Source organism: Siniperca chuatsi, linkage group LG13 (genome assembly GCF_020085105.1).
Source record: "Siniperca chuatsi isolate FFG_IHB_CAS linkage group LG13, ASM2008510v1, whole genome shotgun sequence".
NCBI lineage: Eukaryota > Metazoa > Chordata > Actinopteri > Centrarchiformes > Sinipercidae > Siniperca > Siniperca chuatsi.
In genome coordinates, this window is record NC_058054.1 from 1,858,307 (window position 1) to 1,884,925 (window position 26,619).

At 43.3% G+C, this 26,619-nt stretch overlaps 1 protein-coding gene across 27 annotated transcripts in view; it reads right to left on the reverse strand.

Moving 5' to 3' along the window:
- The window catches only part of dlg1b (discs large MAGUK scaffold protein 1b), a 127,303-nt gene that overhangs the window by 45,999 nt on the left and 54,685 nt on the right, over window positions 1-26,619 (reverse strand). For 15 of the 27 annotated variants that reach the window (XM_044219707.1, XM_044219698.1, XM_044219696.1 and 12 more), the window contains 2 exons: window positions 12,669-12,833; window positions 4,766-4,915 (listed from right to left, as the gene is read on the reverse strand). In XM_044219707.1, the coding sequence (XP_044075642.1) occupies window positions 4,766-4,915; window positions 12,669-12,833 (315 nt within the window). The remainder of the gene's footprint in view (window positions 1-4,765; window positions 4,916-12,668; window positions 12,834-26,619) is intronic. The other 12 variants (XM_044219719.1, XM_044219716.1, XM_044219715.1 and 9 more) reach the window with 1 other exon arrangement.

The following is a 26,619-nucleotide window of genomic DNA, read 5'->3' on the forward strand; positions in this document are numbered from 1 at the left end:
GGAGCAGATAGGAGCTGAGACACACCGAGGTCGTCCTCCTCCTGCCAGTTATGAGCAGCGGTGGCGGTGGTAGATGGTAGCCGGTAAACGGTAGTCGTCAGACGCCGGACTTGATGGGAAAAAGAGAGAGAGGAGCCTCCAGGGGCGGATTAACCTGCCGGGGTGAGAGAGCATCACTTAGCAGGCGGAGAGAGAGCAGCCGGTCGGCCAGCCTCCGTCTGTCTGAAGCAGACAGCAACAGACTGCAGGGCTGACGAGAGGACGGAGACGAGTGTGTGTGTGTGTGTTTTAAAGAGAGCGCAGGCAGGGAGGAAAATTAGTCCTCTGATCTCTTCTCTCCGCAGTCTGGAAACCTCACATAGCTCCTTCCTCCTCCTCCTCCTCCTCCTTCTCCTCCACCCTCCTGGTTCTCAGTCCGCTGTGGGTTTGGTCCAGCTGACCTCTGTCCTACTTCAGTCCTCAGACTTCGAGTCCTTTTCCAAATATGAGTCAGCAGGGGAAACTCACGCATGCAAAATGCTGAGTTATCACGGCTGTGACAGACAGCGTGGCGATCTGTGATGTGTGGAACGACAGCTGATTCATTTAGTAGGGAAGTTCATGTAGAGATTTTAGTGCTAGTGACTTACTAGTTAGTTAAAACAGGCTGAACTCTGAAAGTAACTCTGGAGACAGATAATCAGGCAAATAGATAAAAAACAAAAAAAAATACAATTAAAAAAAGTTTAATGAATCAAAAGTTAAAAAAAATGTTTTAAGAAACATAAACTAATTAAAAATATATAATACAATTGGGTTTAAATGTTTCTAAATTTCATCCGGCTTGTGCGTGTCAGATTTTTTCCCCATTAGTTATTTTATTCATTCATTCACTTTTTCCTAAATAAAAGCGTTGTTTTTGTGGCGGCCCTTTTACTTGCTTCAGTATTGCTTCAAAAAAAATGTACTTTGATAAAAATGATACAATCGCTATGCAGATGACACTTAACTCTATATAGTTGTTGATCCTGATGACTTGAGTCCCCTTTACTCCCTTTAAAACTGCATCTCTGACAAATTTATGGACGAACCAATCGGAATCTGGACAAAACAGAGATCCTATTATGATTGCGTATTACCATCAACTGACCTAATTTTCCAGTCAGAGAGAAATGTGTGCATGACTTTATTACAAGTAGGCTTGACTTTTACAATGCACTAGTCACAGGTCTCCCCAAAAAAGTTTATACATCAGTTACAGTTCTTGCAGAAAGCTGCTGCCTGGAACAAAGAAAAGAGCTCATATCATTCCTCTTCTAAAGTCTCTGTACTGACTTCCAGTAACTTTTGGAATAAATTTGAAGATTCTTGTACTCGTCTATAAATGTACTCATGGACTTTTTTTTTCTTTTTTCCCCAGTTGTTGCCCTCAATCTAAAGCACTTTGAGCTGCATTTTGTATATGCAAGGCGCACTATAATAGTATTATTATTACGCTATTGGCCCAAATATAAGGCAATATATTTATCTGTAAATTTAAGTTAGACATTTTCACAACAGAGGATGTTTTTGTTCTTTACTGGTCCCTGCTTTGCCGCTTACATTAATAGATTGTTGTATTATGGGTTGTCTGTAGCCTTAATATTGGAAGGCTAGTGACGTTCTTCATGTCCAGATGTGGGTGGCCACATTTTCTTAAACTTTCTTAATAAACTCTGTCAATCCTATTTTTATTTAACCTTTATTTAAATAGGTAAAAGCCAGTTGAGACAAAATCTCTTTTTCCAATGGTGACCTGGCCAAGAAGGCAGCAAAGTTACATGTTGAGTGCACGCCAGTAACATAAAATAAAATACAAAACAATACATTACAAGTGGTACAGAACAAGACCTTAGAGCCACTTTAACCTACAGGAGTTTTGCTGCAATTAACTGACGTCTACCAACTGCAGAAAACTAACCAGAGACTGAATCATCTGTCAGGCTGCTAAGAACGGCCAGTGTCACAGAAAGTCATGATGAGGAGCTTAAAAAAGACAAAAAAGACTGTTTGCGAAATGCTAACAGCCAAAAAAACTGACAGGAGAGTGTATGAGTATGTGACTGATATAGAAAGAAGAGCTGCACTTGAAAACAGATTTCGACAAGCTACACAAATGTGGGATTTATGCTTTAATGGAAGTTTGACTTTTATGAGTGAAAAGGCTTTAAAGATGAGGGCCATCTTTTTCTTGGACAAACAGTATATTTTGGGAAACTTTCCCAGCAGTCTGATTAAGTGTTTCTTTTCTTCCAAAAACCGGTGTAGGAGAAAGGGGGGTGGGAGATCCACTTATAATATATATAGTGTTGTCTTATATCAGGCCAATGTGGTATTATTCCCTGAGCTGTAGTTTAGTTTTGTAAATGTTGTGGATCAGTCTGAAAACTGTCCACAAGTCAATGTAAAAAAAGTTTCCCAGATATTCCCTGACTTTCCCTGCCTGGAATACAGACCCCTAACATTCCATGATTTCCCTGAAATTCCAGGACTGTCTGAAACCCTGTTGGCTAAAAATAGAGCTGGCCTGTCCTCCCAGCATCCTTTGCTGCAGCTGGGAATGAAGTGTAGCAGAGATGAGATGATGGAGAAGAAGCATTAGTGACAAGTCATTTCATGGCCTCTGAGTTCTTTGTCTTGGTGATAAATATACATCAGAGCTGTAGTAAATCTTTTTGTTGGGGACGAACAGAAGGCCAGCTATCCTGCATTTTACTATCAGCCCCCCCCCTTACAGAAAGCATCACTAAATCTGCCCTTGTCCTTCTCTGCAGGCTCAACCCCCTCCTCCACCTCCTCCATTTTCCTGCCGTCAGGACTTTCTTTGTCGCCATTCATCTCCTGTGTTGCCATGGCGCTGTTGAGGAGAGCGAGCGAGAGGCGGAGGAAGAGAGATGAAAAAATTAAAGGAATAATAAAAAAAAAGGAGTGTACAGCACGTCCTCCTAGCCTTCAGCGTCTTTGTGGGATGTGAGGATCCATTCATTGCATTATCGCGGCGGAGGTGTTGGAGATAGCTGCCTGCTGACGTCAGGCCGGGGATGGGCGGCTGCCGCAGATCAAATGTGGAGGAAACGATGAAGAGCGGGATGTGGAGATTTCTCCACTAAAGAGTGTCACCGTGACCAGCAACCTCATCGCAGGAGCGGGAGGTCCAGCTCAGTGACTCAACGGTCGTCCAGCTGCTCCGTTTAGTCCGATGTGAAGTACGACAGCCAATTAGACCAAATCCCTGTACAGCTCAGAGTTATTCTACATTATAACTACAGTAATTTCACAACATGTGAAATGTGCAAATAAGGTAACAAACTCTCCTCCCAGCCTGTATTCAGTCTGCCGCTTCCTAATGCTGTAGTCCAGACATCCATCTGGTCAGTTCATCGTTTCACGAGAAATAAGAGTCTACAGCCATGCTAACAGCTCTGTTAGGCTGTACGTAGACACTCACTGCTGAAGTGAACGCGCTACCATGCTCACAATGGCAACGTGTAATGTTTACCATGATCACCATCTTAGTTTAGCGTGTTAGCATTGTAACATTTACACTAAACGTGTAAAGTACAGCTGAGGCTGCAGGTATTTGGTCACAAACCAAAGCATTTGAAAAGATAGATGAAAAGTTATTACAATTCATCCTGAGGGGGATATGTATGTCTGCACAAAATGTCATTGAAATCCATCAGATGGTTACGGAGATATTTCCGTCTGAATCAAAGTGGTGGACCGACCAATGGACCGATATTGCCATTCCTAGAGCCACAAGCATGGCTAAAAACCACAGTCTGCCTGTGTGTCTCATAATTCATCCAGGATTTTTTAAACACAGCAACAGCAATCACCCATCACATCAACAACAAACTCAACTAACATGATTACAATCATGCTTTCACCATTATAATAAATGGTTTCCATTTAAAGAGACTAAACTGATGGAAAACACTCCACAGACCTCATAATCTGTGCAGTGTAACAAAAGTTAGATCAGAAGAGATCGATATCATTCTTGTGCCTGTGCGGTAAGTACAGAGCTAGAGCCAGGAGACGGTTAGCTTAGCTTAGCAAAGGAAACAGCTATCCTGGTTCATCTAGACATAGTTCAAGCCTGTAACTCCCCCTAAAACCCCAAACTGTGTGTTTTATATTAATGTTTGTGTACGGATTAAACAAATAAGATAAAACATGAGCTTTAGAGGATTTTTCAACTTTGGACGGAGCCAGGCTAGCTGTTTCCCCCTGCCTGCTAAGCTAACCACGTCCTAACCCCAGCTCCATACTTAAACAGACATGAGATTGATTTCCATCTGCATATCTCACTCTCAGACAAAAAAGATAATAAGCGTATGTAACAAAATATCAAACTATTTGTTTGAAGTCTGTTAAAAGAAATAGTTGCCTCTCGGCCCCACCCTGCTCCACACCAGCCTGGTGTTGTCATGAACCACTACCAAGACTTCGACACCAGCAAAACATTTGACCTAAACGTTCAGTACTGCTACAACACCACAACAAAAAAACGACCCAAAGCAGCGTGTTTTCAGATGGAGTTGACGGCTGGGATCAGATGGGATTCTTTGAATATGAATGTAGCAGATGAACGGGAAGATAAACTTCCCTCTTGGATGAAAATATGATGAGATGTAAACAATATGTCTGAAAACTAAAATCATTTTTCCAGCAGTGCTTAAGTGATACTGAAGTTTGGGTTACCATGACAACAGCCCAGCAGAGTGGGAGGGTTTTTTTTTACCTGGATTGGGGGGTAGGGGTTGGAGGAGCAGGAGGGGAGGGGGCTGTCCTCGCCGTGGGGATAGAGAGTGGAGGGCGTAGGGGAGGGGAGCTCCGGGAGGTGCTGTCCTAACGCTGAAGAACCGTCAAAGATGCACTCCAGAGATGCTACCTACAGGATACAGGAGGGGAGGAGAGACGGCGTCTCGGAGAGGTCAGCAAAGGCAAAGAAGAGAGAGGCAGTTCATCCTTACAGAGGTCCGACAGAGAGAGAGGGGGGGGGTGAGAGAAAATGAGAATGAGCGAGAGGTTGAGCAGAAAAGGGGTAGGGGGAAGTTTTCCTCAAATGTTTTGGAGGCCGATGTTGACTAGAGCTTCTGAAACTAGTTTGCTTCCTGTTTGTAGAGTAAGAACAAAGATGAGTGAGTCTACGTTTAATGCTGTTTGAAAGCACTACAGCAAAGGTTGTGTAGTCAGGGTTTCCTCCAGGAACTCGTTTAGCCGAGGCGGTAAGTCGCCCGAATCCTTACACATCTTATCTCATGATCAGTTTAGTGACAGCCTAAACAATCGGCACAGTAATCAGACATACAGCACTTTCTGTGAAAGTAACAGTAATGCCATATGCAGTTAGTGAGGTCGTTGTTGTTTGCTCTAAACTGATCACAAAAGACGAAAAGGCCGTCAGGATCAGATGTTTTCTTCACTACCTCCACTAAACAATAATGCAGATTAATGCAAGGAAAGTAGCTGTACAGTGTAGTATCAATCAATTATACAATACATTTGTAAACAAACTGACTTGAAAGATCTGTCTGGTGTTATTCTATATTTTTCCTTTTGTCATCAAATGTTCAGATTCAAACCTCAGCTCCGAGCCCGTTGGTTCCTACTGAAGACGTAACTCTTTAAAAACACAAATTATATAGTTTCATGTTTAAAAATGTTTTGTTCACCCCATTTATATCAATGAGAGTAGGCTAAATAACAAACACCTCTCTGTATAACACAATACAGTTCAACTACAGCTGAATCGACACGTCTCTGAACAGTTTCTACACAAACTGAACTTTATAACCTTCATGAAGGAGGATTTAGCGCAGGACTGTTGGATTAGACTGCATTAGTTTAAGATAGATGAACCTAATAAACAGGCAACTGAGTGTGTGTCAGGCTTTGGATACATGGGAATTGATGACAATAAGAAAAATATAGAATATCAGCAGACTTATCCATTCACCATCATGTCAAATCAGGCCGGATCCAGCTATACTCTCGACTCTTTAAACCAACCAAGGGACAGAAAGACAGAGTTAAGAAGAAAAGTCAGCAATATAAAGGCAGAGAGAGGGATGAACAGATACAGACAGAAGGAGGGCGGCCTTGATGGGATATAACACAGACAGACTAGCTGATAGCTAACGGTGCTATCAGGGTCCTGGAGAGCTACTGAGGCTGTTATTGGACGGCTGGTCCCTCTGATCCCTCCCACTGATCAACACGTCAAGTAAGCGTCCAGTTGATTGGCAGGTGGAGTGGGGGAGCTGGGGAGCAGAGCGGTAATCAGCTCAACACCGGCTGGTCCTGGGGCAGGTTTGTGTTTGGCCGATAATTAAATGCATTAAATGTAATAATTCTTTTGACTTCATCAAACATGAGGACATTTAAGAAAACTAATGACATCGGAAGGTGCAGTTGTTTCTCTCTCCAAATCGTTATTGATTTTATCCAATTAAACGTGATCCCCCATCATATAAAACTGAACTTGTTAGCTCGTGGGTCGTAGCAGCTAGCACAGCAATATTAACGAATGAAAAATTATATCTATTACTCGATTACTTCATTGTATTTTCACTTAAACCCATATTGAACAATTCTGATCAATGTTTTTTTTTTTTTTGTTTGCCTTCGGCTGCCACAGTTGAAGCACTTTTACTCTATATTTTGTTTTGAAAAGCTGCGACAGAAATAACAGTAATAACGTCAGCATCAGTATCATCTCCGTCAGATCGTCCAATCGCGCGAGCGCTCCAGGACCAAAGCAGGAGTTATCAGGTCTGAATGTATGAACGTGACATGTGAACACAACCTGGGACGACGGACACGACTCCCAAAGACAAGCACACTTCTGTTGTTGGACGAGTACCAGAAATACTTCTACTGCAATTATAAAACTACAGTTCACGGTCATTTCCCTAATTACCAAACTTAATTATCAACCGCATCATACCAGCATAAAGACCAAGTACACCAGGATATTAAAGTAACTCAACCTGGGGTCGTTTCTAAAAGACGAAACTAAAGCCCGACTGACGCAGCGGCCCGGCCGCTAACTGATCACAGATGCGTACAGTATCTACAGTATACGTATGCATCGGTATTGAGATAAGTAACGAAAGCCAAATAAATATTCTGAGATGTTTTTGGTTGCTGTTGACAAAAGTAATGGCTGGAAAAAGTTTTCCAGTAAAAGTAGCTTGAATCACACAGGAGGAAACTAAAATATAAAAAAGGTAAATGCAGGAATTAAAGATGATCACAAAGATTAATCATTGGTGGCAGACCATCGTTAATTCATTTAATCTCCGTATTACAGGCCTGCCCACACCATACACTACTTCATTTAATGTGTATTATACAGTATTAAAGGTTTCATATGCTGCATTTTTAGATATTTCACTTACTTTTCTTATGCCACTGTTAATATATTGTATTTGTGTCGGTGTTTATAGTTATTATTAATACTAATTTAAGTTCCAGTGAAGTGAAGTGTGACGGTTTGAACACGTTTATGTTTTCACGGTGAAGTGTCCCACTCAGCCTCGCCTCAAAAATGATTTTGTTTAAATAAAACTGATTTGAGTGAAAAATACTTTGCGCCATCGGATTAAAATAGATGAAGGCTTTTTGTAAAAAGGACAACAAAGTCTTTGTTTGGTTGAAATGAATAACTTTTACAACTACACTGTTTTAACTGACTTATAGTACGTACAGAGTGTTGATATTAAATCTTTACACTGCAAAAATCTCCATTTTACTAAATGATTGTGTCTAAAATCTGACAGTCTGAGATTATTTAATCCTGTTTACAATCTTTTAAAACAACACAAACTGTGATTTAACAGACTCGCTCAATGACAGACCAGATCGGTGGCGTCCGGTCCTGGTTTTAGACAGGACGCGGGCCACTGTAGACTTCCTCTCAGACAACAAACGCAGAAGCTGCGACTCTTCCCTTCAGACGTCAGTGTGTTCGAACGCCACACGGCGGCAGCAAAGCTCCACAGTGCAGCAGAGTGCTGAGCAGTCTGGACACATTAGTCCCGTTTATCCAGCGTTGATCTGATCTCATGTACTCTGTTACCATGACCACAGCAGCGTGAAAGTGTTTAAAGCCCTGTGAAATATCAGATCTCGGCTACTCTGCAGATTGGATTAATCGTCTCCAAACACAGAAACGTCGGTTTCAGAGACTGAGTTTGTTGTTTTTGGTGGCGACGCACGCCGCCTCGCAAACCAGCTGAAGCTGCTGAGCTTTCTGACACAGAGGAGCAGCCACATCAGGTGTCACATAATGTCTTTAGTTTAATATGAGCCACTGATGGAAACTATGACTTGAAAATAATATCAGGAGCAGCCAACTACTAAATTAAAAAGGTTTACACAATATACTTCATGTCTTTACGTCAGTGGGTCAGACTACATCATCAATTTTCACCCTTTAACATTTTATTTTTTCAACTTCTCTCTTGTTTTTCTTTACTTTTAACTCTATTTCTCGCACTCTGAGAAGATAAGGCAAAATACTGCGCTTTATTTTTTAGTTTAGTTTTCTTGTAAACAAACACAAGTTATGTTTACCGTCAGTGTTACTCGTCAGAGCCCACTGTGTGGATCCCTGGGGTCTAATAAACGGGTCGAGTGCATTTCCTTCCTCACAAAACATTTGCAAAGCTGATTTTTAAAGTATTTGAAATCCTGCAGTGTTTACATCCATGTTTACAGCTAGCAGTCCGCTTCCCTGCGTTTGACGGTTCATTGCAGCACGTGTTGGCGAGCTACCTCCACCTGTAGATCAGCAGAGTAGCGTGACACCGTCGGTAGGAGAGTGTATGGAGGCAGGAGATAAACAAAACGGGACCCACTCCGCACCTTTAAATCATTTTAGTCTGTCTTTTTACTGCATTTGTGCTTTAACATTACATTTTATTTTAATCTTGTTTTAAATTATTTTTCTTTGCATTTCTTGGCTTTATCTCTTTTGGTGAAGGACTTTGTAACTTGTTTTTTGTGCTACATACATAATGTTATTACTTTAACATCATTATCCTGTCTACAGCAGGGTTGCAACTAACAGTTATTATCATTATTGATCAATATACCAATTATTTTTCAACTAATGTATTAAATGTGTAGTAATATGTAAAAAGACAATGACAGACGTCCATCGCAAGTATCCAAAGAATAAAGTTAAGTCTTAAAATAACTTATTTTGCTTAAAGGAGTACTCCGGTGATTCAGTATTTCACTTGAATAAAGTTAACAGATTTGGGTCACACTCCAAAAACACTGGATCCTACATTTCCCATAATGCAACTAGAGAGTCTTTCCTTCGGGCCTCCCTGCCGGGTAAACAGCCACGTCTTCCAAACTCCAGTTTGTAACGCAGACATTATATAACTGTGCTGACAGGCGGAGGAGGACTAATCAGTCAGGACCAGTAAACTGATCTAAACGAGTAAAATAAGTCGAGCGCCTCTTTGACGAACGTCCAAAAACTCTCGTGGATCCAGTTCGCACTCATATGACACACGCAGTCAAATACGACAGTCTGGTCTGAGCAGCGACAGACACAAACACAGCTCACAGTCGCAGCATGGAGGACGGCATGAACAGGAAGCAGAGTCACGTGACCGGGACGATGCCAGATTCTCCAGGTTGAGCGTCCAGGAAGTCTGGTTCTGTTCTGGTTTTCATAAACACGCCGAGAGCCCGACTACACCGGGCTGCCCGTGGTGTCTGCGGTGAGCTAACAGTGAACACGACGACAAAAACACTCACGTCAGCCTCTCAGCGGTGGTCAAACCACGGTAACGGGAAAATTAAAAAAAGCTAAAAAGGAACAGGCTGAGGTATTTGCTGACTGGATGCGTTAGTCGAGGCTGGCAGCAAATACACCACGACCTGAGGTCATAAGAACAGCAGCAGTCTACGTCTGATCCAGCACCGTGATGGATGGACATTTCCTGCAACTTGGACATTTCAGTCACTGAGTGGCTCATAAAGCTTGATGAAAATATGAACTCACTGGGGTGGGGGCCATCTTAAAGTAACAGAAAAACATAATTTACTCCACACGCAGGAAAGTTCTGCTTCTTCTACTGCTACTGGGGAGTAGTTCTGCTACCCGAGCAGAACCCAACAGGACCTGATCGAGTCCTGGGTATCGGGTCGGGTTTGTAATATAATAGGAGCTGTGCCCATGTACTGCAAGTAGACAGGGAATACACAGTGGGAAGAGTGAAGCAGCTGCAGTAGCCGGGCAAACTAAAGGTCCCAGAAATATAGAATGTATTAAAATTATAGCCTTGTGTCTCAGGCTGGGTTCAGGTCTCAGATTCGGCAGTCCTGTTCAGCTGGGTTGGGTCTTAGAGGTGAGGGTATGGGCCAGGTTTGGGTCTTAATTTTTCCACACTGGTCGCCGAAATAGCTGGAAAAGTTCAGCAGGAAGCCCAAGTTATTTTCCTGATGAACTTTCCTACTTTATTAGCGCTGCTGTGTAGCAGAACTGACTGACTGACTGATTAAATAAATAAATAAATAAAGGTTTTATGGTGAAAGAGACCTTTTGTGGATGGAAAAATAGCAGTTTTTTTGTTACTTTGCACCCGTCTGATGTTGTTTTTCCACATATTTCCAATCTGGAGAGTTTGGATTTGCAACATCCGCCTGTAAGGTATTTTAAGAGCTGCTCGCTGACTGAAATGTTGGGCGCTGGCAGTCTAGGGCTGTGATACATCAACATACAACAGTGCTGGATCAGGGATAGGAACAGTCTAAAGTCCCGCTAGCGTCCCCTACAGGCTGCAGAGTTCGTCACAGCCAAAATATGAAAGCGTACGAAAGTCCTGAGGGTGACACTACAGGAAAGTGTCATCAAAATCACTCACTTCTTCAACTTTTTAAGCTGCTAAAAAAAAAAAGTTTAGTTACATAAAAATGCTGAACCCGATTAAGGAAGTCTCACAACTTTTCAGCGCACCTTTAGCTGTCATACATGACATCTGACCTTCCACTAACCTGATCTCATTTCAGCGTCCACTTCCTGTTTTAGGGAAGTCTCAGGGTGACTTGCAGGTTCATGAAGCGAGCTCACCTGGACTCAAACTGGTGTTAACCTGCAGCGACTGTAACGCTGGAGGGTCCAACAGAAACCTGACTGGTGGGGTGTTAATGTGTGTGTGTGTGTGTGTGTGTGTGTGTGTGTGTGTGTGTGTGTGTGTGACGGCATCACGACAGGAGACAGGTATGAATGATGATGAGCAGGAACAGGCACAGGTATGAGCTTCAGAGTGTGTTTTAATGAACCACATGTAGGCAACACAGACGAGCAACCACCCTCATCCTCCCTCATCCTCCCTCATCCTCCCTCTGTGTGTGTGTGTGTGTGTGTGTGTGTGTGTGTGTGTGTGTGTGTGTGTGTGTCAGGATTAATTCACCGTCAACGACGACTCATGATATTTGTTTTCATTCTCATCATTCCTGTCGGGATAAAATGAGTTAATGAAGGAAAAACACACTGACTTGGAAGTGAATTACAGCTGAGCCTGGTTTGTGTGAATGTGTGTTGACTGACAGATGGACAGAAATATATTTATTAGTAAATACATTTATGAACAGTGACAATATAGAACAAAAGAGAAGAACAGGCAGAAAAACAGATGAAAAGGTCTGACTTTACTGGCTTCTGAAGGACTTATTATTCGTAATTTCCACGTTTTTTTGCTGAGTTTCTTGACAAAGTAATGTTAAATTCCACCCATCAGAAACTGAAAGCTAAAATTCATCAATTTGTCAAGGGAGTCTGGTGACTTATGGAATTGTTAATCTTTCCAAACAAAGCTATTCATCTTGGTGTTTGATCTCATTCATCTCAGAGCAGACTGAATGTATCAGAGATGCTGCTGACAAAAGTTCAGAAACCGATGCTTCTCTTAGGTTTAGGTTCGTTCAGGTTCTCCTCATCACTTCCGATGAGTTTTAACAAATTGAGGAAAATATCTAATTGTGATATTTCTGACCAAGACTGTGACTGCGATTTAACTTCAAGATCATTTTCTGTCAATTACACTCCAGGCATGTATTTATGATCTACGTATCATTAAACAAGATATGATTGTGCCAAACATAATCACAAATTTACCTTTATACATTTCTACATGTATATATAATTAGATTTGCAGATTTTTTAAAACAAAATAAAAACAATAAATGTTTCAGCCCCAATTCCATCTTTTATCACCAGGAAGCTGCCTGTCTGACAACGTTTTAAGTCCCAGCGGTAAACTGGGACCAGCTGTGTGACCCCTGGGTTTACAAGTCCAGACTTTGGACTTACTCAACACCTGAACACACACCTGGAAAATGACACCCAGGTTACGGGACTATAAATGACGCACAGTTCGGGCCTTTAAGGGGCATGTTTTGTCCTGTGTTTAGTCTTAAAATAAAAGGGGGTGTCAGCCTGAAATGAGACAAACCTGTTGCGTTCCTTTGGTTTTCCTTTGAAGTGGAAGGCATGTTGACCGTTTACGCGTTTGTGCCGCTTTAAAAAAACTAACGTCATGCCAGTAAAGTTGTTCAGTAGAGACAAGAGACGAATGGACAAACAAAGAGAAGAGAGCAACAGAGACTCCAGGTCCTACCTTCATGGGGGAGATGTGAGCGTGGGTGACGTATCCGTGCACATTCTCGATCTGGGAAAGGTTCTTCTCTGCTACCTGGACCAGCTCGGCCCCCCCTGCCTCCTCTGTCAGCTGGGGGGAGCTCTGGTCCTGGGGGGACGAGTCCTCATCGTGTTGCCTGTATTTCTGAAACAGGAAACACACAAACAGAAGAACGCGGTCAAACCACGGAGCTGCTGCTGGAGGGTTACGAGGCTCGGAGCGCGTTAAAGCCCTCAACTCTGTCTGACAGACGGAGGGCGCCGCCACCTTACACGAACCCGGTTATGTGACTCCACCTCGTTTCACCTTCAGTTTTCATCTTCATTCAAATCAAACCAGCACGGAGGAGCATGTTGTGTTCGGACTAATTCTTTTCATGTGGCCCTAACCTACGTCACAAAGAGACAAAAACAACGACAGCCAAAACAAGACCATGTTAGTCAAAGCTGGACTCTCAGAAACCAGATCACCTGAAAGGTGAAGAAATGATAACAGAAATACTTGAAGGATAATTCTGCTCCAATCATCGGACTGCTTGTTTTCCTCATCAATAGCGCTTCAGGTCTGAGATGAACTCTCCTGGCTCAATCATCAGAACAGAAGATGAACATCTGGTTCTTTGATTAAAAAGTCAAAGTACAAGAAGCCTGTGGACATAAAAACTGAAGGAGAGAAGTCAACCACAACTCCCAGGGTGCATTTCAGCAAGAAACATCCAATCACAGAGCTTCAAATTCTGCTGTGAGCTGCGAAAGCGAACGATAAATTCATTTACTTTTGGATTCTGGGTCAATTATGGAGGAAATCTGACAACAAAGGCACCGTGTTTTGTTCTCTTTCTGGACTGCTCTGATTCACACCTGTGACTGGCTTCTTCTCCAGAGAAATGGCAGCTGAGGCTCATGGGTAATGTAGTATTTAGAGCCCTCCAACAAACTGACGGGCAAAACCTGATTTCTGAGAAACGAAACTAGCTGTCAGAATATAAATATGATGGTTACATCATCCAGGACAGTCCTGTGTGTGGAGATCGCTTAAAGCAAGAAACCGGGGGGAAAACCCTTCAGGAACCAGCGACTCCTCCCACTTTCAAACTTTATTATTACGGATAGGAATCATCGCCAAAAACTACCAAAATAAGGCCCAAGTTGTAATGAACTGTAATCATCCCTGAAAGGAACTGAAAACAAAAAAAGAGAGCAGAGATCTGAGCTGATATTGTCCTCCGAGGCTTGGCGTCTCTTCGCGGCGTCTCTGTGGATCCACAGACGTCAGTCCGCTGCAGCCTTCAGATGTGATGAGTCAGAGCTCCGAGTCTTACTCATCTGTTGTCCGTCATGTTGACAGGTAATGACTCGACTGTCCCGAACCGCTGCAGTTACGTAACGAGCCTCAGGCGGAGCGATGGATGCCTCTGAGCACTGCTTCGCTGGACAGAAGGGAGGAGACAGGTTTGACAGTTTCTGGGTGTAAACGGATTAGTCGGGTTACTTTATTGACGAAACGTTTGAGCACCGATTATCTGTTTCAGTGAGGGTTTTTTTAGTTTTTTTCCTCGTGTGTTGTCTCCTTTCTTTCGTTGTTTTTATCTCCGTTTGTGCTGTAAAACACTTTGGATCAACTGTAAAGTGATATATCAATAAAGTTCATTTGAGTAAGTTATTTGTCAAGTGAAAATACCAAACATTTATACCAAATGCACCAGATATTTCTCTTTTTTATTAAAAGTGTCATATATTTTACATCAATGTTACATGTTTTGTTAGTTTGGTAGATTCTTATAGAAGATATCCATGATGTCATTTTCAGATTAAACACTAAAAAACCTTTTCTTCATGATGAAAATGAGACTAAAACTAAATAAAAAGTAACATTTGAAAAGAAAACCTATGACAAAATGTTTATATTATATATAATGTTATATTTTTCGTCAACAAATAAAAACTAAATGATAATGTGAAAGACGGCCGAACGGACAAATGAACTAATTACTGTTTTAATGCAAAGTTTTATTCAACGAGCTGCAGAATCACACACTGTAGCTCCTGATTGGTCAAACAGTTTGCTCCATCAGCCAATAATAGCTCTTGTTCAGAAGTTGATTTATCTGTTTGACCTGCTGCCGTCAAGAAGCGTCTTGTATTCAGTAACGTGCTGTCTCTGTAATGTTATCTGACGAATTATAATCATCTAAATTCATCTACAATCCACTGAGAGTTCGACAGGAAGCAGCGTGCAACATTTATAAAGAGCTAAGCTAAGCTAACGTAACTATATCGAGTGCTGTGGACGTGGAAGTAACGTTAACTTTCACAACATTACCTGTTATTTTAGTGAATCCAGCTTCTGAATGATCAGCTGCTGTGCAGCGGGGCGAACAGGTAGCTAATGCTAATGCTAATGCTAGGTAACTGTACACAACAAACATGGCAGCAGCTGTAGCCTCTGAAAGCCTAACTAACAAAAATCAAAACGACTATATTTTGACTAAAACTAATATACATTTTTGTCGAAAACTAAATATAAATCAGCATGTGCTATGTGGGTGGGGTGGGCACTACAGATGGATATAGTGTAAAGTAAAAACACTACGATTACCATCTTAAATGATTCACTTTAGTCCTTTGTAAACATCTGTTAGCACAAATGTTTTGGATGTGACAAACATTCCTCCCGCTTTGCTTTAGTCGGAGGTTTCACCACGAGAGCCGCGGACAGATGAGAGGAACCCCGCGGCGCCGCTGTAACAGCCTCTGGAGAAGCTTTCAGCAGCGACTTCAAAGGGGACGTGAATCTGCGTCTGCACAGGATTATCCTGCGTCTGATTGGCTGTGGGGCTGGATCAGCTGGCAGCACAGAAATAAACTCTGGATATTATTTATTTCCTATGCCACTCTGATCAAACAACTTATTTCTTTCTAAACTCGGCCATGATGCCGCGCAGTCTGCACCACATTCCTACAGCCATCCTGAGACCAGAGCCGAAGCAGCACGACGCATCGACACAAAACGTTTATTCTACGAGATATAAAGAGCATGATTCAGCTCGGTTACCATGGCAACGTTACCGTATCCCTGGGAAATAACTCCACGCCTGACCTCCGAGCTCAGGATTATTACAAGAGCTGAACTGATTAATCCGTAAATCGATGAGTCGATCGACGGGAAACCGATCGCTTGTTTACTTTCCAGTGGAATGTTTTTGGGTTTGGGACGGTTCAGATAGACCCCCGAGGAAACTGTGATGGACATTTTCACTATTTCCTGGTGTTTACAGAGTAAATGGTTTATCAGTAAATCAAAACATAAATCAACTGATTAGTCAGTGATGAAAGTAATCAGTAATTGCTGCCGCCGTCTGTACGTCCTCGCTACACGTTGCTCCTGGAGGCTTTGGATTTTATCTCCAGGTCGTTTCAGCTAAATCGGCACAAAAATACAAAAAGGTAAAGACGAAGCACGCGAGTATCTTCGTTTGGAGGTATGTGTTGTGCATGTAAACATCATGTCCTGGTAACCGTGGCAGGTAAACACCCTCGGTACCTCCCATGTGCACAGGTGGGGCCTCAAGTTACACAGCATACACAACAAAAAGAATCTCAACTCTGGAAAAAGCTTTTGTTTTCGTCAAACTCAGGAAGTCTTTCACACTCAAAACAAACGTGCTGATAAATGATGTGATGATGTTCTACAGGCTGAAGTGAAAGTCTGACTCTGGTAATGCGGAGGATAAACTGTACTGTCACTCCATAATTACATGGAGACGCTAAATCCTTCTGACTGGTAAATGCAGCACAGTCCCGACACTCAGACAGCGAACTGGGTTCAGCACAGACGTGACAAATTTACCGGATGTGGACGAGACGATCGGATCAGGCTTCTCGTGTTCAGTGTAAACGTCATATCCTCTCCCGTCTCGTCAGCTATGTATCTGTGGATTATCCAGAGTAACAGGAATGCTGCAAATGTAAAAGTTTTGAGGAACACAAACATTTAATTTGCGTCGGAGGCTCAGAGCGGCTACACGACAGTGGGATTACGTTTATTTCTGTCATTTGGGTGAACTGACCCTTCAAAGCCTACATCATTTGTTTTATTCAGCTTTTTGTTTTTCTCCAGAGCGAAGACGTCACTCCCACTTTGACGGAGCAGTCTGCACTGAGCCAACAAACAGCGCGCGAAGGGCAACGTCTCCATTCATCAGGCCGACGGGCTGAGAGCTGCCAGCCCACTGATTGAACATTTGGTTAATTCATGAAGGACGGCAGCAGCTGCCAGAGAGGCGGTTGAAGCTTACAGATTCAGAGGTGCGAGACACTGAAGAGGTAAAAAGTCTGAAGCAGTCCTGATGACGTCACCGCGAACAGCACTCGTGTACAAACTGAAACTACAACCTGGAGGATGAAATATAACAAATAGGCACTACCGCTTCAAAGTGCTCGGAGTCTCCCGCCACAAAAGCTTGATTCGGTTCGGTCAGACGGCTGAGAGGAACACTCTGTACTTCTGAATGCTCGTTCGTGCTTTTAGGTTGCAGAAAGTCCTCTTTACAAATAGATGTGGTTCGTTTTGTACACGGAGAACAAAACGCTGTACAACCAGACTGACGACTGAAAGGGCAGAAAGAGACACAGATCCCTCTGAGCAACAGCTAAATAAGATGATAAAGAAATCAGCAGCCGCTGGTGAAAGAAACTGGAAGCTGGGCGTTAAAATCTGTGCAGGTTTAAACAGGAACAGGTTCCTGTTTCAGTGTCAAAGCACAATAATGCCTCTAACAATAATCGAGTATTGGTTCCAACAGTATTCGCCCTGTCGTGCGACAGTGTGGGGACACAGACTGAAGTTTTAATCATTTAATTATTCTAAAACTCTCTCAAGTGTAAATAAGACATTTGGTGAATAATTATACTGTTTATATACATGTTAAAATAGCCATTACTGAAGCGGTAGTGTGTATGCACAAATCGTGGTGGAGTCAGATCTACAAAAACATTTTTTTCAATTTAATAAAATAGTTAAATATTTAAATTTGGATCCATCTGATATACGCAAAGTAAAGATGATTATGAATCTGACCACACATCTGTAAAGGTACTGAGGTTCAATACTCAGCCTTATCAGTATTATTATATAAACTATTACATAAAATAAAAGCCCAGATTCCCCCAGCAGAACCCCACCAAGCCCCAACCGAGCGCTGACAGGTATGTTCTTCTGGTTAACAATACTAAATCGCTTTCATTTTAATTCATTTTCTTTCGTGCCTTAAAAACAGTCACATTTTAAGATATTTTCCACATCAGTTTCATGACATGAAACATCGGCTTTCCTTTGCGTTTCAGCAGTTACTCCCGTCCATCATTTCCCTTCCTTTCGCCTGCACTGGTGGATAAACCACCTCAACATGGCTGCGTTCAGCGTTTCTCCTGCACTGTGTTTAGTCACACAGCCCACAGTGAGTGGAAACGTTCCTCCTGCAGCAGTTCAGCGCTCACACTACAGGAGATATTTTAGGAAACACTCGGGAGCAACATTAACGCCAACTGTGACACTCGTGTTGTCATGTATGTTAACATGATATTTCACATGTGAAATGTACGTTTTCATCAAATGTGAAAAGCTGTTTCACATTTTGATTTCTTACATTTACAAATACTGCATTCGTGTGAATTATGCATCGCAAGTGAAAATGGTGCTCCACGTGTTATTATCAAGTAAAATGTGTTTCATGCGTAAAATGCTGTTGAATTCAAAACGTGCTTTTTTTTTTTGGTTCGCACCACAGAAACCAAAGGACGCCGTACGTTAACACAGTAAGCTCGACAGAAGAGCCAAAAGTTGCTCCACATTATTTTTGGCTGCTGCTGCCTCATTTACAAACGTCAGCGAGAGTCATTATTTCTTCTTGATCGGACCGCTCAGCAGTCAAACATATTAAAAAGCCTAAATAATCTTCTAAGTGCGTGCTATCATTAACAGCTGATCAGTGCAGTGCGAGTCTCACATTGTTTAGCCGTTAAAGCGTGTGTGTAAAGAGTGTGAGAAGGCAGGCGGACGCTTGCTAAAGAGAAATCACACATTTCTATCAACACCTTTTGACCAGCTCCAGAGCCGTCTTCTGATTTGAGAAAAATAAAGAATCGAAATCGAATCACGAACCCAGCGAGGTTCAGGTTGTGGTCACAACGCCACGATGGTAAAACCTTTTCTGTGTTCTGCTACAGAGGGGACGGCATGTACAGGAGACCAAAATATCTGCAGTCCCAGAGACGGAATATCATCACATCAGACAGAAACTATACGAGTTTGTCCAGGAAGGCAGAAAACTGCCAGTTTCTAATCACACACACCGTTTAAGCTGCTTTTCACGTGGAACTCCTCAGACAACGGGACGGAGGTTTGGTCACATGTGCCGCCGATTCATCACGAAGCTGCAGCCTGCGTCGTGCTGTTGGTTTTATATTACCAAAAGACAATTAAGCCAATCAACTGATATCATAATCAATAAGGCGATTACTCAAACACAGGTTCTTTTGTGTTAAGATAACATCAAAGATGCATCTTTTTGAGTTGTTCACTCGCAGACGGTGGATCTGAATCACAGAATACCTCCATGATCTTGATCTTGAGATAGATTTTTATCGAAGACCTTAAGCTGTTTCACAATAAAATACTGCTGCTGGTTCAATGGTGGAAAGCTTTTACTGTGAAGCAGCAGCAGCAGGAAGTGTTTGGTTAGCATGAGGGATGTCCCGGACAAGTTTTTTATTTTATTTTTTAGCCCTGATCCCGAGTCCAATCTGATACTTGCATTCACTGTAGCCCTCTAAATCCGACGCACCGTATTTTTCGTGAGCTTCTTGATCCAAATACTGAAGGTCCTGAAAACTATCAAGCCGATCAGCTTAAATTATTGATCTGACATGAATAATGTGACTCCTGACATTGACAGGAGATCAGCTAGAGAGAAGACGTCTCACTCTGCTGGAGTTGTTGGAGCTGCAGAAACACTCAGTGGTGTCACAGAGTGATGCTTCTTTTACCTCATAAACGATCTTTGGCCGAGTTCAGACACCAGCTTGCAGAGAGAGACAGCTAGAAAAGCACCGAGAGCTAAGACTTTTAAAAACTAAGCTTTGTCTCTGTTGACACACAACAACAACAGTGTGTTGAACCAACACGTTTAGAGCAAGACTAGTGAGACCATCACTGTTTAGTCCAGGTCAGCTCTGTTACCACGGCCACAGTGGAAAAGTGTTCACAGTTTGGCACAGCACAGCGCGATCCAGTCCGTTTTGAATTCACACTGACTTATTTCTAACGAACTAAGAGGTGTAAACACACAGCGTGTGCTGACCGCTAACTCTGTGATCGGAAAGTTTCGCCGAGAACGTGCGATGGTTCTGTGTATCTACGTGCAACACACCACCACACAGGTCAGCTATCAAACACTCAGTGAACAGTGTACAACACCTGAATCGGTCATCGACAAATGTGTTGCAGCTCTACTCATCAAATGTACTGTGAGTTCAGCTGTAAAATGTACAGACAGCACGCAGTATCGCCCCGCTGTTAACAGGACTCGGAGCGTGTGCTAATCACATGCTGTCAATCATTTTATCGGAGGATGTCTGACTCATTTCCTGCAGAACATTTTCTGATGTGCAGCTCGTTTAACGGACGCTAATTTTCCCCAGTAACACCAGTGCTTCAGAGGAACTGGTTTCACCACAAACTTCTGAATTTGTTTGAAACGAGATCAAACCTGTTTAATTTCGCCGAACTTGTGTATGAAGCAGATGCTCGGGATGCTGAATGTGAACTCAGGGGCTAATTACTAAATTAATTAAATCATGAAAACATGATTCAGAAGCTGGGTGATGTTCATGTTTTCGCTGCAGCTGAAGGAGGCTTTTCTGAAAAGCTGACATAAAAGATCCCGCGGTGTTACTGATACTGTACTGCTGGAGTTGTAGTATTGATCGAGAGCTCCGCAACAGCTACTTGCTTTCTCAGCTGCTGTTTCCAAAGTCAAGAATGAACTCTGAAGTCAAACTCTGAGACGAGAAGTCCTTAAAGTGCTTTGAAAATATGGAAATTTGAACATCCACAATTCTGTGACAGCTAGGCAAACTTCACCTGCTGATAAAGATCATGTGATACGACTGAAAGCTCAAAAACAGCTACTAAATGGACCCTGAGATGCAACTGTTTTGTCAGCATCCTACGGTAGGCTTTTCAGGATTCCTCAGTTTTGTTTGATGGTGGTGAAATCTGAGATTATTCTCCGTCATTTCTGCCGAATGTTAACGGATGTAGATGTAGTTACATAACAAGACTGAGTGATAAACCGCTTCAAGTCCAGCTCTGAGCACTGCTTCACTGGACAGTCGGGTTAGTTTATTGATGATTACTGATTTAATTACATGCATGTGAAGTGCAGAGGCCACAGATTAAAACAGGAAGGCAGCTTATGCTGTAGGAGTCGAGCTGACCTCCAACCAGTGACGGCACCATGTTAACAAGGTGTAGTAATTAAAGCGTGATGGACTCCGTATAATCATCTAGTGAGCCTGAAATCTTTAAACACTTGAGAACATTTTTATGGGATTTGCTGGGACAGCTGGGACGGGGCTGGACGCCGGACGCCTGGACTCACAGCTGATCGAGAGGTCGGGTCGCCTCCCTTCGCGATCGATGCATATGGCGGTGAACGGCAGATTAAAGTAGCAGCAGTGGTGATCTGCAGCTTTTCTGCAGCTCTCTGCTGCGATGTGACGAGGCTTTACAAACACTAACAGAACCGGCGTTTTGGGAACACTGTTACACAACTCAAGCACCCCTTTGTTTGGTTTAAAACTGGGAATTACGATCCTGTTATTTCTTGCGATTTCTCGCCGAAGTCTGGTTCTGTTTCCCGGCTGAAATACCTGTAGGACGCTGGGATTTTAGGCGTCTGTAATTCAGACAAGTTTATATAATAGGAAATGTGAAACGAGTAAACTTTGGTTGGCTTTTTGTCCAGCACTAATTTGAACAAAAAAGACAACTAGTTCATAAATATGCCAGGTGAAAGGATCTGGGAGTAACATTGCTTTGTAACAAATTCATTTCCTGATCCCTTGTTAAGGAATCTTCACCTGCCTGCATGTTCAATAAGCTGCTCTGGATAATTATTGGCCAAATACCTTCACATCCCTTCAGCTGCTTCCTCAAATCCCTGTGTGACTTTTAGGTAACTGCGTTTCCTGTCCACAGAAACACAACCAGGCACAACAGCTCCATCTGAATGTTGCATGACCACAGAGCGGCAGATGGAGAAGCATCAGGAGGCTGCGGGCGAACTGAGCCGTCACGACACTCGAAGGAAAAACAGCCACAAACGCAAAGAAGCCCAGGATTACTGACTGAGAGCAGGAAGTGAGTGAAAACAGTCAGGTTGCAGGTTCAGCTCCCTCTGTGGGTCACAACACTGCACACAGGCTAAATCTGTCCGCATCTGTGGTACTAAACAAGATAAAAGCTGCTCTCTGGCTCCTGGACATTATTTTGAATTGTTGACATTTCAGCGCCTGATATTAAAATTTAAATAAGATCTACAATCGTAGAGAGAAAGGTGGTGATGTGGACTACACTGTGATCGTCCTGTAAACAGATCACAGGTTCAATCGCTGTAGCAGCTACATGTCAGAGAGTCCTTGAGCGAGACACTGAGCCCACTCGCTGTGGATGAAGGAGGCAGCGGGGAGGTTTCCAGTGATGACACTGTCTGCCTGAAGAGAGCCTCCTCCTCCTCCTCCTCCTCGACAGCTCTCAGAGAGACGAGGAGGAGGAGGAAGAGGAGGCGGCACAGCGCCGACTTCTGCCTGCCAAACGCTGCTATAAATAGGAGCATCACCACGGAGCGGATGTAGCAGGATGTTCAGGAGGAGGAGGGTTTCTGGATGATTCAGGAATGTGATGAAGAGGAACACAAGGAAGAAGATGGGAACAACCAAGCGAGGAGTAATATCCCACTAGAATCTCACTGGAGGATAAAATTCTTCAGGATGTCGTCCATGTTTGTTTTGTGTCTCTTTACCATCTTTTCTGCGTTTGTCAATCCACTGTGCTGCTGTCTCAGGACAGACGGAAACCCTAAAACCACAGAACGCTCATACGTTTGTTACAAGCACCTCGCTCCGTGTCTGCCGTCAACCATCAAATGAAGCCGGTTCATCGAGTCCACTTAGCTAAAACTAATGCAACGTCATCCAACAGCCCTGCCGTAACTCACTGTATAATAATGTTTTCCTTGAATCTGTTGTACTAAGAGGTGTTTCAAATATTTAGTCTACCTTCACTGACATAACCGCTTTAGGCAGCTGAACCCAATTAATGAGCGTAAACCACGGCTGTCACTTTTTAAATCAAAATTCAAACTTTTGCTCAAACGTGGGGAAATATTGAAATTGTAATGACCTGTTCACATTCAAACTTTACAGTGTTACAGAGTGTTCGAAGCTAATCGATCACGCTAGCAAGCAAAGCCGTGCTGATCAGGAAAAGTCGACGAGTGTGGACGTACTTTGGGTTCTACACCGTAGACGGAAAAATGACCAGCAACGATCAGACTGCTTGTGACTTTGTAAGACGCAGCTGTGTTACTCTACAACCACAACAAACCTGAGGCCTGAGGTACAACCTCGTCCGATCGCAGACTTTCGCCGCTCATCTTCTTTCCGCAGTGTAAACTTCAGCCTAACACATTACTGAAACCTGAGGTGAGACTAGTGAAGACATTTCCACTAACATTCGCACAGATTGCGTTTATTCAGTCGTTCAGTATGAGCTCCTTTCAGACCGACAAACAGAGACAACACACTGCCGACAGGTGGACTACGATTAGAATTCACCACCGGAAAAAGATTTCCTGCATGTTCCACGACAGAGACAAAAAGTTTGTCTTGCTAGTTGATGATGCAGTTTGTCCACAACCCGGTGGACGGAGAGGTAAAGACAACGACGACTGTAAACTCTGCAGAGAGCGTGAGGAGAGAAAACTTTATCAGAGTGACGTTCAGCTCAGCTGTGACCTCAAACTTCATCCTCCTCACTCAGGGCACAGGGTGCTATTTGACCATGTTGTATTATTAGTATTTCTCCTGACCCAGGCTGTAAAGATCAAACGAGTTTAAAATAATGTGAATGAGAACGACGGGCAGCAACTGGATCGGGAGAGAAAGAACCTGAACCGTTAAAGCTGCACTAATCAATCTTTTTGTATTAACAATGGGTAAAATGGCTCTAATGTCAGTTTACAGCTTGTAAAAAATACATATTAACGCTGCTTTTAAACACCACACGCCGCGTGATTGTATCTTCAGACTACAACGCCAACTGACCCACATTTTTATAATAACGAATTATAATAAAGCATTATATATTAGCAAAGCATTAGATTTGTTTTGTTGACATGTTTCTGTAGCTGGAACCATGTTGAAAAATGCCCCTATCTGAAAGCGGTTAACATCGAGCCCTGATATTCCTCTCGCGGCGTTTCCGTCCGGACTGACTGCACGCTGTGCGGCCTGTAAACAGTTTGTGGAGGTGAATGGAGATGAGCTCGACACGTGGAGCTCAGCCCTGATCAGGATCTGGTGGATCGGGTGCGGAGCGTGAATTCATGCCCAGGTTTAAAAATGACAGCAGCTCACTAAACACTTCACAGCGCCACAATTGATAACTTCCGGCACAGTCTATCGAGTGTGTGGTAGTGAAAGCAGTCGATGGCAGCTGATCAATGGGACTTAATTAAGACTAGTTGCGATCAAACTGTCATAGAGCAGCAGGGCGGTTAATCACAGGCGCTGTGGAAGCGTTTCCATCTGACCTCCAGCCTGAGATTTAAGAGCGTCAGCTTCCCGATCCCTCAGATTAACAATAGATACCAATCGAATCCTGATCCGTGCAGGACAGGCAGCTGTAATCTGAGCGGCTCCTGTGCCTCAGGGTTCAGAGGTCAACACAGCGCTCCACATGATACTGTAACCCCCCCGCCGCCCCCCTCAAAAGCTCTGTTTAGACTGTCCAATCAGAGCCAGGGGGGCAGAAGGTCAGCTGGGAGGTTCATTTCAAGTGGATTCGAGTACTGAAGAGGCTTTCTGAGTTTCTGAAGGTTAAAGAGGGAGACTCCTCTGGCGTTCACTCTGTCAGCTGCTCTGGCTTGCTGTGATCTCACCTGAGAGGTAATAATAACCTGAGACCAGGTCTTCACAAGGTGCCACGGCTGGAACGTACCAACACTCGGGACAGCATGCAGGACGTTAAAACTCTTTGGGATTAGACGACCAATCACTGCTCTTCTGCAGTTGAAGGGTTAGCGGTGTGCGTTCGGATCGAACATCGTTCAGCAGAAGAACAGTTTTTACTCTCCAATATGTTATACCTTCAGCCTCCTCTGACTTTGGGTCTGCCTCTGAAAACTTTGGTAACTTTCTGAAACCGACGGTCTGATGTTCTCTCTCTTCCGCTCTTCACGCGACCACTTCTGCTACCTTTCGTGTGAACAACCGAGTGCAGCGCTATGAACGTCTTCCAGGAGAGACGCCGTTATTCACAACAGGTAGAAACACTTACAGACCAGCAGAGGTGTAGAGACTGACTGATGTGTATCGGAAAACCTAGAACAAGACATACGTCGATACACAAGCACAGATCAGAACAAAATAATAAATGAATTTGTCCAAAACTGAACTAAATTTCTCTCTCTGAGCGTGTTTGTGAACGCGACACGAGCCCAAACTTCTTGTGGTTGAAGGCAACTGAACCCATGAGCTGTTTAATTGTTGAAAATACCAAATTTGGATGGATGGCACTGATCACTGAGTTAAGGTAAACACCACCCAGTCAGCAACATTTCAGTAAAAAAATTCCTCTTTCTTAGGAACTGACCTGAAGTTAGCCAGTGCACGTTTTGCCAGTAGATCAAATTTTAATATTTGCTCCCATATTTGAAATAAACATCCAGGAATTTAAACACTGACACTCAAAACTATCCGCGCAGAAATATCAAACCCTGTCAAATCTTGAAGCATCTGTAAATTCGGCTTTGAATAGCCGCGTGTCAAACTGCTCCACATTGATCTGTTTTGTTTTGGATCGTGGAGAACGATCTGGCGACCGACAGGGAGATGATCCACGTTCATACGGACGTTTTAAAGAAAAGTATTGTTCCAAGGCTCGTTTCTGAGGCCAAATATTCCACACAGATCCACTGGACAATCACACTAAAGCAGTCAAATGATCAGGTTAAAGGTCGAGGTAACGCACGCTGCTCACCACAGGTCTGTGTTTACTTTGATCAACATCTCAAACCTGCTAAAATGACTAAAGGTTTCATGAATTTGTGCAGACTGAAGCCTGACGGCTCTCAGCTGACAGCCTCCATCAGCAGATCTGATGTGTGTGTGTGTGTGTGTGTGTGTGTGGGGTTTTGGTTACTTGGCGTTTCCCTGCAGAGCACATGTTGACCACACATGCACGTGCCTGCCAGCCTGCCACTGACGCTCTCCGCCAGCCAATCACGCCTCAGCGCTGCTGCAATCAGAGCCTCCGATTGGTCGGTTCAGTGAAGCAGAGATGACAAGCGGCTCGGGCGGCCTATCGTGTCGCGTCAGGTCAAACAGTAAACACAGCCGCTCGGTGACAACGAGTTAACGGGGTTTTTCCCCCTCTGCTGTTGTCTGACAGGCGCAGAGCAGAGGAAACGACTACAGCAGAACCTGGTTTAAATTTTGGTCGTTTTAAGGGTTTGAATGAAGTGTTTCTGATTCTGAGCTCGTCTGTGTTTCTGTATGACACGGGTTTAGTTTCTCTTCTCTCTGATGCATTCACTGCCCTGCAGCGTTTCTCTGTCTCACCCACACAGGTTTGATTTCTGCTTTAT